General features: G+C 41.1%; 1 protein-coding gene across 6 annotated transcripts in view; it reads left to right on the plus strand.

Moving 5' to 3' along the window:
* Positions 1-16,467, plus strand: part of RAD51B (RAD51 paralog B) — a 788,206-nt gene that overhangs the window by 117,715 nt on the left and 654,024 nt on the right. For all 6 annotated transcript variants that reach the window (XM_048852286.2, XM_075129636.1, XM_075129637.1 and 3 more), the window contains 2 exons: positions 7,855-7,974; positions 9,238-9,421. In XM_048852286.2, coding sequence (XP_048708243.2) covers positions 7,855-7,974; positions 9,238-9,421 — 304 coding nt within the window. The remainder of the gene's footprint in view (positions 1-7,854; positions 7,975-9,237; positions 9,422-16,467) is intronic.

A 16,467-nucleotide genomic window follows, 5' to 3' on the forward strand; every position in this document is an offset into this window, starting at 1 on the left:
GCGGGCTGCAGTTGCTGTAGTGATGCAAATGCAGAATGAAGAAAGGAAAAATGGGACACACACACACACAGAGATATGGAAGTGGGAAAGAAAGAGAGAGGAGGATGGGGAAGGGAGAGAAACACTTCAGAAATAACAGTGTTTCTAAATGTGAGAATATAATTTCCACTCACCAATGCTAAATGTGATTTAACAGAGACTAATGGTATTTAAAAGTTTTTTTTTACTACAGACAGGCCATAAACTACATTTGATCTTTGATCAAACCTCACATTGACATGCATGGAAAATCCACAGAGAGCTGAAGATCATATGTAGTACTGAGTTTAAATATGTACCATCATAAAAGTGGAATTCAGTCCTTTCCAAAATTCACTTTAACATAACTGTTCTAGAAATGTCAGGTGAAAAAGGGCAAATATCAAGCGTATTTAATAATAATTTTTAACAAATAGATAAGCAGGGAAAACCTTTCCTGTCATTCTTTATCTAGACAAAAATTCACTGTATCAGAAAGTCAAGGATAATGTTCATAGCCCTGCTGTATTTTAGGAATAGGGGAAATGGAAGTATATACTGTATCTGCTGTGCCACAGGCTTTGGTCCATGCTTCATGAAAAAGACACTCATAGGCAGTTGGCGAACTCCCCCACCCTCGCCCCTTTGAGACATTCTTTTTGTCTTTCTGGTTAGGAATTGGTCAGATGGTGTGAAAGACTTAGTTCAGGCACCGCCCCCACAATGTTGCAACTTTCTCACACGGGTGGGAAAAACACCTCCCTGAGCACTGCAAGTTTCAGTGCTGTAAAGTGGCACTGTAGACAGTGCACCAGCGCTTGGAGCCACTCCCCTTCTGGAGCTCTGTCCCAGTGCTGGTGCCGCGACTACATGGTAGTGCATGGCAGGCTGGGGTGTAAATCTACAGTGCATAGTTTGCTGCCCACAACTGACCATGATGTAGGCCATATTACTATGCACTAAAAGTTAGTGCACTTTGACTTACTACTGTTTAAACAAAGTGCACTAGGGAGCTTTTAGTGCATGGTAGAAAAGTCCACTTGCAGGTTTGTGGGCTGTAGATTTACACCCCAGCTTGTGGAGTACTAACTCTCTGGGTGGCCAACCCTTAACTTACTCCTGGGGGAATTCTGCGGGACTGTGTGCCTGCAGAAAATGCCCCTCCCACCACACAATTCCTGTGCTTCCCTGCAGAAAATGGCAGGGAAGCAAAGGGAAGCCACGTGGGGGGATGATCATGGGTGCCGTTTTGGGGGGGATTGCCTCCCCCAAACAGAGGTGAGGCTAGGGGGCGTACACAAGGTTATGTGCCACTGTCCCCCCCTCATTTCTGCAAGTGCAGAGCTGCCCAGCTGAAGGAGGCTGAGTCTAAGGGATACTGAACTGGAGCTGAACGCCGCCTCCTGGGTCCTAGTGCCAGTCATACACTTCTTCTGTGTGCTGAGAGCCTTCCTGTTTTCTGTGCAACAGTGAGTGACTGTGGTGGGGCTGGATAAGGGAGGGTGGGGGAAATGGGAGAAGTGGGGGTGAGGGGCTCGGGGGAAGAGGCAGTGGGGAAGGAAGGGGAGGTGGAATAGGGAAGGGAAATGTGGGAGTGAGGGGAGGGTGATGGGGCAGTGGGTGAGGGGAATGAAATAGGGAAGAAAAGGGGCTAGGGGGAAGTGGGAGCCTGGCATGCAGCATCCCCTCGGCAGCAGTTGGGGCTCCCCTGTTAAGCAGGCCCATCAAACCCTAACCCTGACAAACCCTACCCCCGTAAATCTGGACCCCTCCCACTAAGCCCCCCACACCCAGACCCTGCTGATGAGCGCCATCTCCCCACATCCAGACTCCCACTGCTGAGCCCCAACCACGTTCACCTGGATCCCCTGCAGAGTTCCATTGCCCTGGCATCCAGGATTGGATACCTAAGCAATGCACTGTTGCAAGCTTCTTCAGCAGTTTGTATAATTTAAAATCATAATTTAAATAATAATAAAATCTTAATAAATAATAAACAATAATAAATCATAATAAAAAGCCATATCAATGCAGTGGATATTCTGCATCTTCATCAACAAGCTGTCACTAGAACAGGTAGGTGAAAACATCTCTGTTAATACAGTAAACTGAAGTTGTTTTCAGTTACGTTCTTATTTTTTTGTAGCAGTTCAGTACAAAAGTAACCAGTTAGTGACTGAGGAATCTGTACTATATTTGTCTACTGAGTGTATGAAAAGCATGTTCTCTGTTTGTTCTTTCTTTATCTATGTTTATGGTTTGTGAAAAACACTGGATAAAATCACTGGAAACCAAAGCCAAAGGCATTGTGAGGTTTTCCACCCTGTCTGGGTAAAATGCCTCAACCCTGGTCTTCAGGGAATACAATTAAGCTCCTTTCAGTCCTTGGCCTCTCATAATGAATAGTAATCCTTAGCTCTTACAGAACTTTGCACCTACACTGTGCTGTGCAAACATTAACTACATCTCCCTGAAATTGCCAGTACAGATGTCATTTTAGATTAATCATACTGGTGTTTTTTGTGATGTGGACACCTGTCCTTTAGGAGGTGGATTGAAGCCAGCAAATCTTTCATCCAGACCACTCACTGAATGGCTGCCATATGATAACATCACTCCTTATGAAGAGTGTCCTATCCAGAGTAAGAAAATAGTGGTGTTTTAGAACCAATGTACATGTTAGCAAATATATTTTAATGTTTGTAGCCATCACTTAACACCTTCTGTCGAAGCGCTGAACACCTTTAAAATGTATTAGGCAATGTGAAAAAAACAATGCTTTTACCCTGCTCTAGACAGGGCCTTGGGTTAATAATGAGTTGAACAAGACCCCGAAGCTCTGTTCCACTTTGACAAACAGAAGAGTGCGGGGAGGGATGCCCTCTCTTGAGAGGGAGGCCAGTATGTCAGGTAGTTGAGTGAAATTTCCCCTTTTGACCAATATTCCTTTGGTCTTCCCTGGGTTGAATTTGAGCTGCTTCTCATCCAGGTGTTGATCTCCTGTTGGCCTTGTGATATCCTTGTTATGGCATGGTTGCATATGTGAAAAATGAGTTGTTCATCCAGGTGTCATGGACATGTTTTTTGCAATGAAGCCTGTGCCTTCTCATCAGCTTTCAAACTGTAAATGAGAGTAACTCATGTGCCGAAGGAGGTGAGGCAGGATGGATAAAAATAAAAAGTATTTGTTTGATTTAAATTGGATATCTTTTATTGATTTGATTGAATTAGATACATTTTAAAAATCTATTTAAAATTAAATTTGAAATTATGATAATTTGTTAAGGTCTAAATTTACTATAATCTTTTAAAACCAAGTAATTGAAATAAAAAAATAGACAAGCAGTACATGTTTGCTGTCCAAGTTGTAAAGAAAGTCAGACCCCTGACTGGTGAAAGTCACTGGCTAAAAACCTGGAACCAGAGTTTGTTGAATGCCAAACCAGCTTTTGACAGCAGTAGCTTTTTTTTTTGTAGGTACAAAGAGAATATTTTCTTCGTGCCAGTTTATTCAGCTAGATCAGTTGAATGACTAGTTCATTCAAAGTTCAGAAACCGATTGGGAGCTGAAAAAGCAGGAACGCTTGTTTTCCTCTTCCAGTCTATGAATTAAAATGAGGTGTGAGAGAATGAGATTTACTGGTTCTAAAATCTTGAAAGACATTGTGACTACAATCAATTCAATTCACTAATTACAGATAACGTTATCTTTGTTTAATAAATTAGTTCATTTTAAAAGCAAAACATGTTTTTATAAACTACTTTTTCCCTTAGGTATCCAGCACATCTAAGATAGTTTTAACTAATAAAAATAATTTTACAGTGCTGGTTTTGTGCATTTTTAAATAAATTCAAATTTTCAGCCAAAGGCAGCTAATCACAAATCACGAGTAAAAAAAAAAATCATTTTGTAAATAAGAAATGAATCAGTCATTGTTTTCTAATATAAAAATTAAGAATCTGAATACATGTACCTTAAGCTATAAAAAAATTAATTAAACATATATAGATATAGTGTATCCTCCTGGTAAGCAAAAAGAAGTACTGAATTATACCAACCATTGAGAAACAAACTTTCTTTAAGAAAATAACTAAAAAGTACAAATGCAAAATAAGTTAAAATTGATTATTTAAACCAAGGTATCCTGCTTGCTGATTTAAATCATGATTAAAATTGGTGACTTCATTCACTTTGATTTAACTCCATCCTACCTAAAATGAACTAGGAAAAGCTAACAGAAGGACTTGCCTTACTTCCTTTTACCTGTTGTTTTTTCACGCTACTTCCCCCTCAGCACTCAGCTTGCATCAATTTGGAGTTCAGTTGTGGTGCAGAGTGAGTAAGTTATTATTGAATATTGTTACAGTGCTCGCAATGTGCTGTGCAATATACTGGGCTAATTGAAAGACAAGGTCTCTGCCCTGAAGAGTTGGCTCTGATCTTCTAGATGCAGCAAGTAGTCTTAGTAGTAAATAGAGGAAGGAGATTAATGAAAAGGTTATGTTAGTAAGATTACACTGTTAGTCAAGATGTGAAAATGCCTAACCTAATGGTTCAATTAAGAGTTTATTTTTAAATAAAGTAAGCACAAATTATAATGAAAAGTAACATACATTTCCAAAATAGCTTCAGTTTTAATAATATTGTTATTTCTTGTAAAACAGAGGAACACATTTTATAATATGATTTTTATCTCAACGGTGCAGTGTTTGGGAAAAAATATCACCCACCAGATGTCACTCTCTTCATACATACAGTATGGAGTGTAAATACTACCGAGCAAAGTTAAACAGTTTCTCTTCCTTGTTCATTTTGAACATTGCAAAACAATTTACAATAATCATAGGGATCAAAATTTTTAAACACCAGTGCCTAAAGTTAGGCTCCTAAATCCGTATTTAGGTACCTAGATAAATGTGGCCTGATTTTTTTTTCTGTGGCTGATAATAGCCCACCTTAATTAATTGGTCTCCTTACAGTTGGTATGGCAACACCCATTTTTTCATGTTCTCTGTGTGAATCTATATCTTCCTACTGTATTTTCCACTGCATGCATGTGATGAAGTGGGTTTTCGCCCATGAAAGCTTATGCCCAAATAAATTTGTTAGTCTCTAAGGTGCCACAAGTACTCCTCAGTTTTTGTTTTCGTTTTGCTGATACAGACTAACACGGCTACCACTCTGAAAGGTGTTTGAGTCCTTCCAACTTGCACTGACTTCAGTACAATTTGTGGGAGCTCAGCATTTCTAAAAATCATGCCACTTCCACCTCTGTACCTGAGTAATTTTAAGCACCTGAATTTGAAAATGTTGGCCTTTGAAGACTGAGAATTATTTAGTTTCAGAGTTGTGATTGTGGGTTTTTGTTTTTTTTCCAGACCCTGGGTTTTGAATATAATAATGTTTGGGACCAGGTGAAAAACATTCATTGTGCTCTGGATTTTTTGGTTTGATCCATTAATGAGATGCACTTACTAGCATAAGCAATAAGCAACTGCAAATCTTAATAATGACAACTAATGGACTGGATGGGTCAGGGACTTGCTAATGGGGTATAGAATATTTCATCTCTAGGCCACTCATTTAAATGAGTCAGTAGTATCTCAAAGTTGCTGTCATTTAAAAACTGTTAAGTGACCTATATCGGTGTTTCTTAACAACCGGTCCATGGACTGGCACTGCTCCCTGAGATCTCCCTGACACAGGTTAGGAAGGCAGCAAGCTGATCTTGGTATCAGAAAGATTGAAAAACACTGACCTATGTGAAGCGAGATGATGGTGAAAGACCTGTCTTAGTGACCCATCACAACCTCCTGCCAGCCATCTCGGGTAACCTCTTGGTTGGTTAACTATATTGTGTCTGTTTTGTGGTTAAACGGAATATTTTATTTGCTGGAGCTGTCCATCTAATGATCTTTCACTGTGGCCTGAAAAATACATTTCCCTTTTCTGCTTTAGGCTTTCACATGTCTTTTTAAAAATTGGGTAAGTGGCAAAATCAGAGAATTGTCCATTTGAGAGATTTTCATGCTGAAGCAAACTTTTAAAACAGCACATAAATGAAAAACCATTTGACTTGGTCAAGAACTCTCTCCATATCTGTGCTGCTGTTACCAATTTGCATTTGAATCATGATATCTTCCTCCCAGCTCCACTGTTTTGTCCACTGGATGTTGCAGTGATGTCATAAGCCTGTATATATTGACATCAGCTTATTGCCAAAGAAATTTCTGTGATGACACAAACTCAGCTTTATGACCTCACTACAGGGTTGAGGCAGAAGAGAAGATGATCTGGGATCATCAATACCCGTATTTAAATGCAAATATCATTGATAATCAGAACTATAGCAATAATACTTTGCACTTTAGTAGTGACTTTTGTACAAGAATCTTAAAGTACATTTCATTCAGGCCTGGTCTGCACTACAGAGTTAGGTCGATGCAAGGCAATTAACGTTGACCTAACTATGTAAGTGTCTAAAATTTTGCTCCTGCCAATGTAATTGCCCCACTACACCAACTTAATAACTCCACATCCACGAGAGGTGTAGAGTCAAAGTTGATGTAGTTAGGTCACTGCAGTGTCAGTGTAGACCAGGGGCAGGCAAACTTTTTGGCCTGTGGGCCACATCAGGTTTCCAAAATTGTATGGAGGGCCAGTTAGGGGAGGCTGTGTCTCCCCAAACAGCCAGGCGTGGTCCGGCCCCCGCCTCCTATCTGGGCCCCCCAGGACTCCTGCCCCATCCACCACCCTCTGCTCCCTGTCCCCTGACCACCCCCAGACCTCCCACTCCGACTGTCCCCTGATGCCCCATCCAACCCCCCCGTCATTCCTGACTGCCTCCCGGGGACCGCTGCCCCATCCAACCCCCCCTGTTCCCTGCCCTCTGACCACCCTGACCCCTATCCACACCCCCAACCCCTGACCACAGCCCCTGAACTCCCCTGTCCTCTATCCAACCCCCCCTGCTCCCTGCCTCCTTACCGTGCTGCCTGGAGCACTGGTGGCTGGTGGTGCTACAGTCACGCCGCCCAGAGCACCGGGTCAGGCCGCGGCTCTGCAGCTGTGCTGACTGGCCGCCCAGAGCGTTGCGCCGGTGGTGCAGTGCGCTGAGGCTGCGGGGGAGGGGGAATAGCATGGGAGGGACTGGGGACTAGCGTCCCAGGCCAGGAGCTCAGGGGCTGGGCAGGAGTGTCCCACGCGCTGGATGTGGCCCATGGGCCATAGTTTGCCCACCTCTGGTGTAGACACTAAGTTGCTTACATTGACTGTTACTGACTTTCAGAAGCCATTCCACCATGCCCCTCACTGACAGTACAATCGATTCAAGTGTTTCTGGTGAAGAGACACATCGCTTACACAAGGAGCAAAATCTAAACACATACCAGTGATATAATTACTGTAGCGGCTGTATGCTGACCTAAGTTAGGTTGACTTATTTTTGTAGTGTAGACATGCCGGTAGTAACTAAACCTTACAATTCCCCTTTGACTTAGGGAAATGTTATTACTTTTATTTTATTCATAGAGGAGCTAACACAGAGAAGTGGTGTCTTGTCTAACTTCACTAACGACTCAGTGGCATAACTGGGACTAGAACCGTCATCCCCTGACTTCTAGCCCTCCACTCTGGCCGCTTGAATGTGCTTCCTCCTTGGAAAAGGAAGTCAAATTAGCTTAAAATCTACATCTGCTCACCCTTCCTCTATTTAGTTAATCAAATATCTCTTCCTTTGTGTACTTTGAATTTATGGGGGTGGTGGAAATGGTACAGGAAGGTTGCTGTCTTGTTAGCCCAGAATTTGCTGTGATGTGCCTTTTGAATTTTAACAGGTTGGTTGAGATAGCAGAACACCGTTTCCCTAATTATTTTGGCACAGAAGAAAAGTTGTTTTCAATGACCCGTAGCATTCATCTCTATCGGGAGCTCACCTGTGACAGTGTGCTGAAAAGGTATTGTTTGCTTTGGAGTGCAATGAGAAGCCCGTCATTGCTGAATGGTCTGTAATGAATGTAATGTTTTACATCTCAAGCTTTATGTACAGTAGTTCACTTCTTTGGCCTTTACATTTCAATAACTAGGCAAGTCTGACTAGATAAAATTAGTGCAAAATGACCAACAACCCTGTATCTTGATGCATGTATTTGATCCCCTTTATTCGGAAGGTTTTGAAAAAGCTTTCTGAGATGTCTCGTTTAGCGTATGACCAATTGATATTAATGTTGCTATTTTTATAATGCAGCAAACTCTAATACACAGCCAGCAAAATGTGGTTTGCAGGAATCCCTTCATAATCCTAGATGTAGCTCTGATGGAGTTTGTGCAGCTGATGGGCTCCTGGCTTTCTCTAGCTCAGATTAGGGTAGAGCAAAATCATCGAAGTGCCTCCTAATTATTCCTCCTATCTTCCTCCCATCCCCACATTATGAGGGAGGAAGAAAAGAAGATGGTGGGATCGTCCTGCAAATAGAGAGAGGAGCCCCACTCATGACTGTCATCCAGGAAAGCTTTTACATGATGATCCTGTGTTGCCATGTTACTTTGTCAACTTGTGATGATACGTTGTCATGAAGACAGGTTATGATGTGGCAAGGACGTTTTGCCATTCTTCTTGTGTGTATCTGCAAACATGTTAGTAGCAGACTACTTGTGCTGTATACTACCTACAGCCCCATCAGAGAGGATGAACTCTTAGCATATTATTAACCAAATATATTTTGACATGTATATTACATTGCAAGTATGTAGAAAGGGACCTGGCCCAGTGGCTGTAGAGGGGACCCACGGTGGTAGAAATGGGATGTTTCTCCTATGTGAGAAAGGAGACCGGGCACAACCTCTGTGTGTGCATATCTCCCTGATTACCCCCATGACTGCATGGGACAGAGCAGATCCATATTATGTGTCTCCTCTAACCCTCCACTTCGAAGGGGGGACTTTGGGATACAGGAGCTATGGCAGCCTGAGAGCTGTGGTAGTGGTTATGGAGCGGGATTCCTTCCCCCTTCCACATCTCCATAACCTAGCAACGGTGACTCTTGACAGAGGGGCTTGGCCATATAGAAAAGTTTTAGTATAATTTGGTGTAACAAATTTATGCTTCTAAAATATTTTTTGTGTGTTAATCATAATATTTATACAACTAACATCCCTCTGTCTGATGTTACTGCTTCACCTAAGTCAATACTTATTATTATTATTATCTTTTTTTTAAGGATTGAGACTTTGGAAGAAGAAATCATTTCTAAGAAGGTTAAGCTTGTAATAATTGACTCTGTTGCTTCAGTGGTCAGAAAGGAGTTTGATACGAAACTTCAAGGCAACCTGATGGAGAGAAGTAACTTTCTGGCTAGAGAAGCATCGTTGTTGAAGTACTTGGCTGAGGAATTTTCAATACCAGTAAGTTTTTCCTTTTTTTTTTTTTTTTAAAGTCTCTGGCCCACAGTATCATGTCATAAAATTAGAGAAGCATGAAAATGACAGGAAGATAAAAAACAGATGACCATTTTAACAGAGATGGACAAGCCAGTTACCGTAAGCACATCTGTGGAAAAAAAATCATTCTATTTGGACAGTTCAGTTGGTGACTTTGTTGTGTTTTCCTTAATATTTATTTCAGACTTTAGAGATGACTTTACAAGATTCTTTCTACCATTTCTTTTCAGTGTTTAATTTTCTTTAGCTTTTTGTAAGGCTGTTATCTGTGTTGCTTCAATTTGACTTGGCTCATTTAGTTCCATAACTTCCTTTTGACACTGTCGTCTAAACTAGCAGTACTTCCAGTGCTTTTTGGTGAGTCTTACCTGCTGATGGTCCATTTCCTGCCCCTCCTGTTAAATTTTGTGGCGTCTCAAATGGAGGTTGGCTCTTCCAGGCCCAAGTTCTGTGATTGTGAGTTTGGGATCTGGAGCAGCGACCTTCCTTTATGAGTTAAAGTACTCACAGATTTGTGGCAGGAAGGTAGTGACAGTGCACCAGGACACAGGCTTATCAGTAAGCCTAGAGTACCACTCACAAAAAGCTTCAGAACCATACCAGGATTGGGTGAGGTTGATTAAAGTGGTATTACAAGATGTAATGGCTTTGAATGAAAGAAGGGAAAGTTCAGATATAAAGAAAAGCTTTTAATAGTAAGATCAATTTGAGAATGGAAAAAGTTGCCAAGTGATGTCAGAGAGACTCCACCAACAGAAATAGTCGAAGTATAAGAGAGTAAACTGCTGTAGAGACTTTAGAAATGTGAGGTCTTGTCCATCGGTAACTTCTGTGGTTTGTATAGCTGCCCTCTCAGTCAGAGTTATGCATATGTCAGGGGGAGAATCTATCCCTAGCTTAAGAGGAATTGGATTCTGTTTACTCTGTAAAATATCAAGACATTTGGATATCTTGAGAAAATTAAAAAACCCTGCATCTGTGCCTTGAAAAATTGTGTGCAAATGTAGTGTCCCAAATTCCTGCACCCAATGATATTTATAGAGCTAAAAAGAAGCCAGGAAAAATATGAAGTTTGCAAGAAAGTGTGTATTTAATGACACTTTTATTCATATTTAGGGAAAATGTGATGCAGTTCCCTGGCAAAGAAGAAGGTTATAAAGTTTATACTGGAAGATGTTCGTTTCTCTCTCTCATATTTTTTTAAATTTTGATTTTAGTTGTTAAAATGGTAAATTAGAGCTGGCTGTGAGCCATCCAGAGACCATGCTTATGGCCCTGCTTAGAAACAGGGAGACAGAATATTAATATTCATGGAGCTTCTAATGATTTACAGAGACACTGAATGAATGGAAAAGTTAAGGGTTGTGTGCTTATATTATTTATTTCATCCTTTGGACTTGTTTAACCCCATATAAACCATTTACAGTTGGTTAAACGAAAACAAAAGTTCACCATTTAAAGTTCTTCAGTGTATCCAAACTGCAGGGTAGTGTTTTGAGGTACGTATTATACCTGCTGTCTGTTGGTCCTTTCTTGATTTCAGGGTTCTGTCCATGTTTACCCATTAGAAACCTTCTGTGCAGAGGTTTAGAATTCCAGCCATAAATTTCTGCCTCTGAGTTAAACTTGATATTTGCAGCTTTGGACCAGGAGAGAATTTAAGTTCACAATTTCAAAAAAAAAAAAATGTAAATGGAGGGTGTCAGAAGTCTTAGAACTATTAATAAAAAAGTTTGCCAAATTGTCATTTGAGCACTAGTAGTCCTCAATACCAGTATTGACTGATCAGTGGCTAATTTACTATTATAATTGCTTTTGAAATCTTGTAAAGAGAGTTGATTTACGATTGTTGAAATATTTGTCCTTAGAAATGGACTAAGTCAGAAAATACACCTCTTCATTGTTTTTACTCCTTATCATATCAATTATTATTGGCTAGTTTTTTGTATCAGTTCACAAGGTGAATGCAGCTGTCCTTTTATTGTCTGAATATGTACAGCACATGTATGGAGTTGCTAGGTTACATTAAAAATGTTTAAATTTGTATTGCACAAAAAACAGGAGGGTCCCCTGTAAATTAGCATATTAAGAAGATCGGGTTTTGGATGAGAGGATGTAGGAGGGGTCAGTAGCACTGTCTGTTAAGGTTGTCTGACACTTAGCATTACAAGACCCTTTTTTCAGTTGCTTTTAACTTTTCTAACTTTATCTGTTTGGACTAAAATTTTCTATTTTGAATGGTTGCCTCAAGCAGAATTTTTTTGGAAATTTCAGCTAAAAAAAGAAAATAAGCTTTTTGTTCATATTTAAAAAAATCTGGTGACTTTTTTTTTTTTTTTTAAAAACAGCTCCAGGTCCACTATGCTTTGGAGTAGGGGTCTGGAATGGCTCAGAACTGTGAATGCCAGTCTCAGGTCAGACTGTCAGAAAACAGGGCGGACACCACAAACCGGTGGCATATTCTATAGTTAGATTTCACCAAGCCAGTAACAAATGTAATTTCCTGGATCACTATATTAGCATTACCATGGAGACAAGGACAATCCCCCTTAGACTCTCCAGCCTATCTTACCAGCCAGAAAACCGGACTTTGTGATACTAGGTTACTCCCAACTCCAAAGAATTAGTCACTTACCCCAGGTCAATGAATACTTTTGATCTTACATCAAGACAACGCTTACAACCAATTTCTCTAGTAAACTAACTAAAGGTTTATTAGCTAAGAAAAAGAAATGAGAGTTATCGAGGGATTAAAGCAGATAAAATACATTAACAGATAAGTCTAAATTTGTACATCCACAATGATAGTAGAGATGTAGTAATTTGCTAGTTTTCCATAAGTCTCTCAGAGTTACCCAAAATAAGTTTGAGGATCTCTCTCTTGCATCTGGAACACTTTCATTTGAATGTCCAAATAGTTCAGAGATACTAGATCCTTTTTTGAATTCATATTTATAGCTTTTCCACACAGAAAGCAATCTGATAAGTGTCTTTATTCCTCCATGTCCCCTTGCTTTGAAAATAGCATTTCCTGTTACAGCCATTAAGTCCTTCATTAGCATTTCCAGGGTTCCATTCCGATATGAAAAAAGAAAAGGAGTACTTGTGGCACCTTAGAGACTAAATAAATTTGTTAGTCTCTAAGGTGCCACAAGTACTCCTTTTCTTTTTGCGGATACAGACTAACATGGCTGCTACTCTGATTCCCATTTGATGAATTAATCACAGGGATATACACAATATAAAATGTAATGTAATAGGAAACAAAAATCCATTAGTTTCCATGAAGTTTACACATCAGGTACATTCTTATCTTAACACACATTTGATCTAGAGTTATTTAATTATCAGGATATACATACTGTAAATGTAATTATAGGGGTATATGCAATGCAAATATAATGTAATAAGAGACAATTGCTTACTGATAAGTGAATACAGTAACATTAGCATCTCTCTTTTATCTCTATCAGCATATGAGTGAGCTAGTCTGACCGCATACTTAACACTTCTTTGATATTCAGACACAAGTGAGTTGGCCTATGGCTCTGATCTGAGTTGCCACCCTGGAAGACAGCTTCACACTAAGTATAAAATAAAATCCATCAGATGGACACAGACTGACAGGAAGTACAAGGAAACAATGAATGGTCAGCTTGATAGGCAGTGGAATCAGCACACTCGAGGCCTGATCATGGAAAAGGACAGTTTTAAGGGATTTGAAAGAGGATAGTGAGGTAACATTGCAGATGTTTATGGGGAGTGCCTTCCAAGCATAAGGACCAGCATTGAAGAAAGCACAAAGGTGCTTGTTTGAAAAGTTAACAAATGGGTGATGGAGGGTGACATCATGGGGATTGTAGCAAAAGTTGACATCTCAATAGTGAATTCAATAAGAGATGATAGGTAGAGTGGGACTATGCTGTAAAGGGCCTTTAAAGTGAAGATGAAGCTTATGGGGGAGTTAGAGGATGGATTCAGGGAGAGGGTGATGTGGCCAAAGCCATGGGGTAGGAAAATTATTTTTGCAGCAGTATTCTGAATGGATATGTGTGGGGCAAGATCGCATTTGTCAAGGCCAGAGAGAAGAATGCTGAAGTAATCAAGACAAAAGATTATGAGAGCCCAGATGAAACATCTTAGAGATGTCTACATCTTGCAGATTCTTTCTGCATAACTTAGCCTGGATTTGAGGACCAAGAGAGAGATCCAAGCTGAACAAGACGCCTAGGTTACAGACCTGAGTGACGGATAAGATGATGGTGGTCTCCACAGTGATCAAGAAAGGAGATAGAATGGCAGGCTTGGAGCTCTATTTTAGCAATGCTGACCTGAGGGCTAAAAAACCATGAGGAGATGTCAGAGACAGGCTGAGATTTTAGTTTAGACAGAAGGAGACAATTCTGCAGTAGAAAGGTAGATTTCTGAGTTGTGAGCATAGAGATAACAGCTGAATTTGTTTGCAGATTAGATTACCCAGAGATAACATGTAGAGGGAGAAGAGAAGAGGACCAAGAACAGAACCCTGTAGAACCCTTGCAAAAAGTTGGAGGAGGGTGAGAAAGATCCTCTGAAGGACACACTGAAGAAGCTATTAAAGAGGGAGTAGGAGGAGACACAGGAGGGGGAAGAGTCACAGAAGCCAAGAGAGAGGACAAGGTTTCAAGAAGGCCATAATTGATGGTGTCAGAGGTGGCTGACAAGTCAAGGATGGGGATGGAGTACTGGTTATGAGCTTTAGCTAAGAGGTCATTGGTGACTAGACTGCATGCACCATCCCTTGAGAAACTGAGCATGCTCCTATCAGCTCAGGACTAAAGGGTGAAGCCAGAAGTTCCTTGTAGTTGCTGCTCCTGCACTGGGACTGAGAGCAGGGAGCCTGTCTCTCTTGTGCTCTCAGTGATTTCCCTGCTTGAAGCTAGACAGCATGGAGGAGGAAGCTCTCTGATCTGAATGCAGTGGGGACAAAACCAAACTAGGGAAAGGGAAATGAATAGATTAAGACAAGGACGCTGGTGAGACTGAGATGGGAGGGGAAAGGAGGATGGGTCTGAGAGCCAGAATTGATGGTGGTGGAACTGGGGTTGGGAGCTGGAAATGTGGGTGGATGGGGGAAGGGAATGAAGCAGGAACTGGTTGGGCAAGAAAACTGGGAGCCATGGGGAGGGGGACTGGGTCTGGGAGTCGGGGGGGGGGGAATAGTGATTTAATTGATTGCGGTGGGTGGGGGGAGATGGGCATTGAGATTGGAGGAGAAGGGAAGAGACTTGGCCCAGCTGCATAAGGAGACTGGGAGTAGGAACCAGTGTGGCAGGGAGTGGGGAGACGAATCTGGTAAGGAGTTGTGTGCAGAGGGAGAGCTAGGAATGGCTGGGCAAAGAGGCTGGGTCAAAGAGTCAGGGAAGGAGGAGATTGGGTCAAAGAGTCATGGAGCAGAGACAAAGATTATATGAGGAGCCCAATGAGGGAGACTGGGACTGTGAACTAGTGGTGGGGGCAGGTAGGGGAGAGAGAGATTGGATGAGGAGCAGGGAGGGGAGAATGGAGACTGGCTGGTCAAGGAGACTTGGAGTGGGATGAAAAGCGTGAGCAGTGGAGACTGGGACTGGGTAGGCAAGGAGAATGGGAGAAGGACAGGGAGCCAGGGGTGGGGAATAGACAGGACTGGGACAGGATGGAGGGGATGGGGCGGTCAAGCTTGGAGGAAAATAAGCATAATAGTCTGTGTGCTCACTAAAGTGTGCTCCTTTCCAGAGTTGGGAGTGGAACACACAGCAAATATCTGTGAAACCCACTGGCAAAATGTGTGTGTCATTCCCCTCCAGTGTCATTATCAGGTATTCTTTTAGCTCAAGTGGCAGAGGTCTGTGCAGTGGATCTAAAGATTGCAACCCTGCTGATGAACCGTTTGGATGTCAATATGACACAGTCTTTAATTACATGACCATATATGATTTTTTTCCACAGGATCCCTGCCTCATTTAGTTCTCTGGATGGATCTGCTCTGGGGATGAATTGTGGTTATGTAGTGAAGGAATCTCTTATCTGTAGGACCCTTGCCTCATTTGTTGCAGAAGTTGAAAGGTGTGTAGTGAATGAGGCAGGGGATTGCAGGAAGGGGAAAGATGGTCTCATAATTAAGGCAGTTGAATGCTACCCTGGAGATCTGGATTCTATCCCTACCTCTGCCAGAGTGCTTATGTGATGCTAGGCAAGACAATTAAACTAAATTTTTCACAGGTAGTTATTGAAAGGAATCCTAAGGTGGTTATTGGTCCATTACTAAATGGAAATGGTAGAATTGTCAATAATAATATAGAAAAGACAGAAGTGTTCAAAAAATATTTTTGTTCTGTATTTGGTAAAATGCAGCATGATCTATTCATATATGATGATGGTGAAACACTTTCCATTCCAACAGTAACTCAGGAGGTTGTTAAACAGCAACTACTAAAGTTAGATATTTTAAAATCAACAGGTCCAGATAATTTGCATCCTAGAATTTTAAGAGTTGGCTGAGGAGCTGGCTGGACCGTTAATGATACCATTCAATAAGTCTTGGAACACTGAGGAAGTTTCAGAAGACTGAAAGAAAGCTGATGTGCCAATTTTCAAAAAGGGCAAACGGGATGATCTGGGTAATTAGGCCTGTCAGCCTGACATGGATCTTGGGTAAAACAGTGGAAAGGCTGATATGGGACTTGACTGATAAAGAATTAAAGGAAGGTAATATAATTAATGTCAATCAACCGGGGTATAGAGAAAATAGATCTTGTCAAAAGAACTAGATTTTTTTTGGAAGATTAGGAGTTTGGTTGATAAAGATACTAGTATTGATGCAATAGACTTTTGTAAGATGATTGACTCGATACTGCATGATGCTTAGATTAAGAAACTAGAACAATGTACAATCATCATGGCACACATTAAACGGATTAAATGGCAGACTGATAGGTTTCAAAATGTAATTGTAAACAGGGAATCATAATGACATGGCTGTGTTTCTAGAT

This window comes from Caretta caretta, chromosome 6 (assembly GCF_965140235.1).
Source record: "Caretta caretta isolate rCarCar2 chromosome 6, rCarCar1.hap1, whole genome shotgun sequence".
NCBI lineage: Eukaryota > Metazoa > Chordata > Testudines > Cheloniidae > Caretta > Caretta caretta.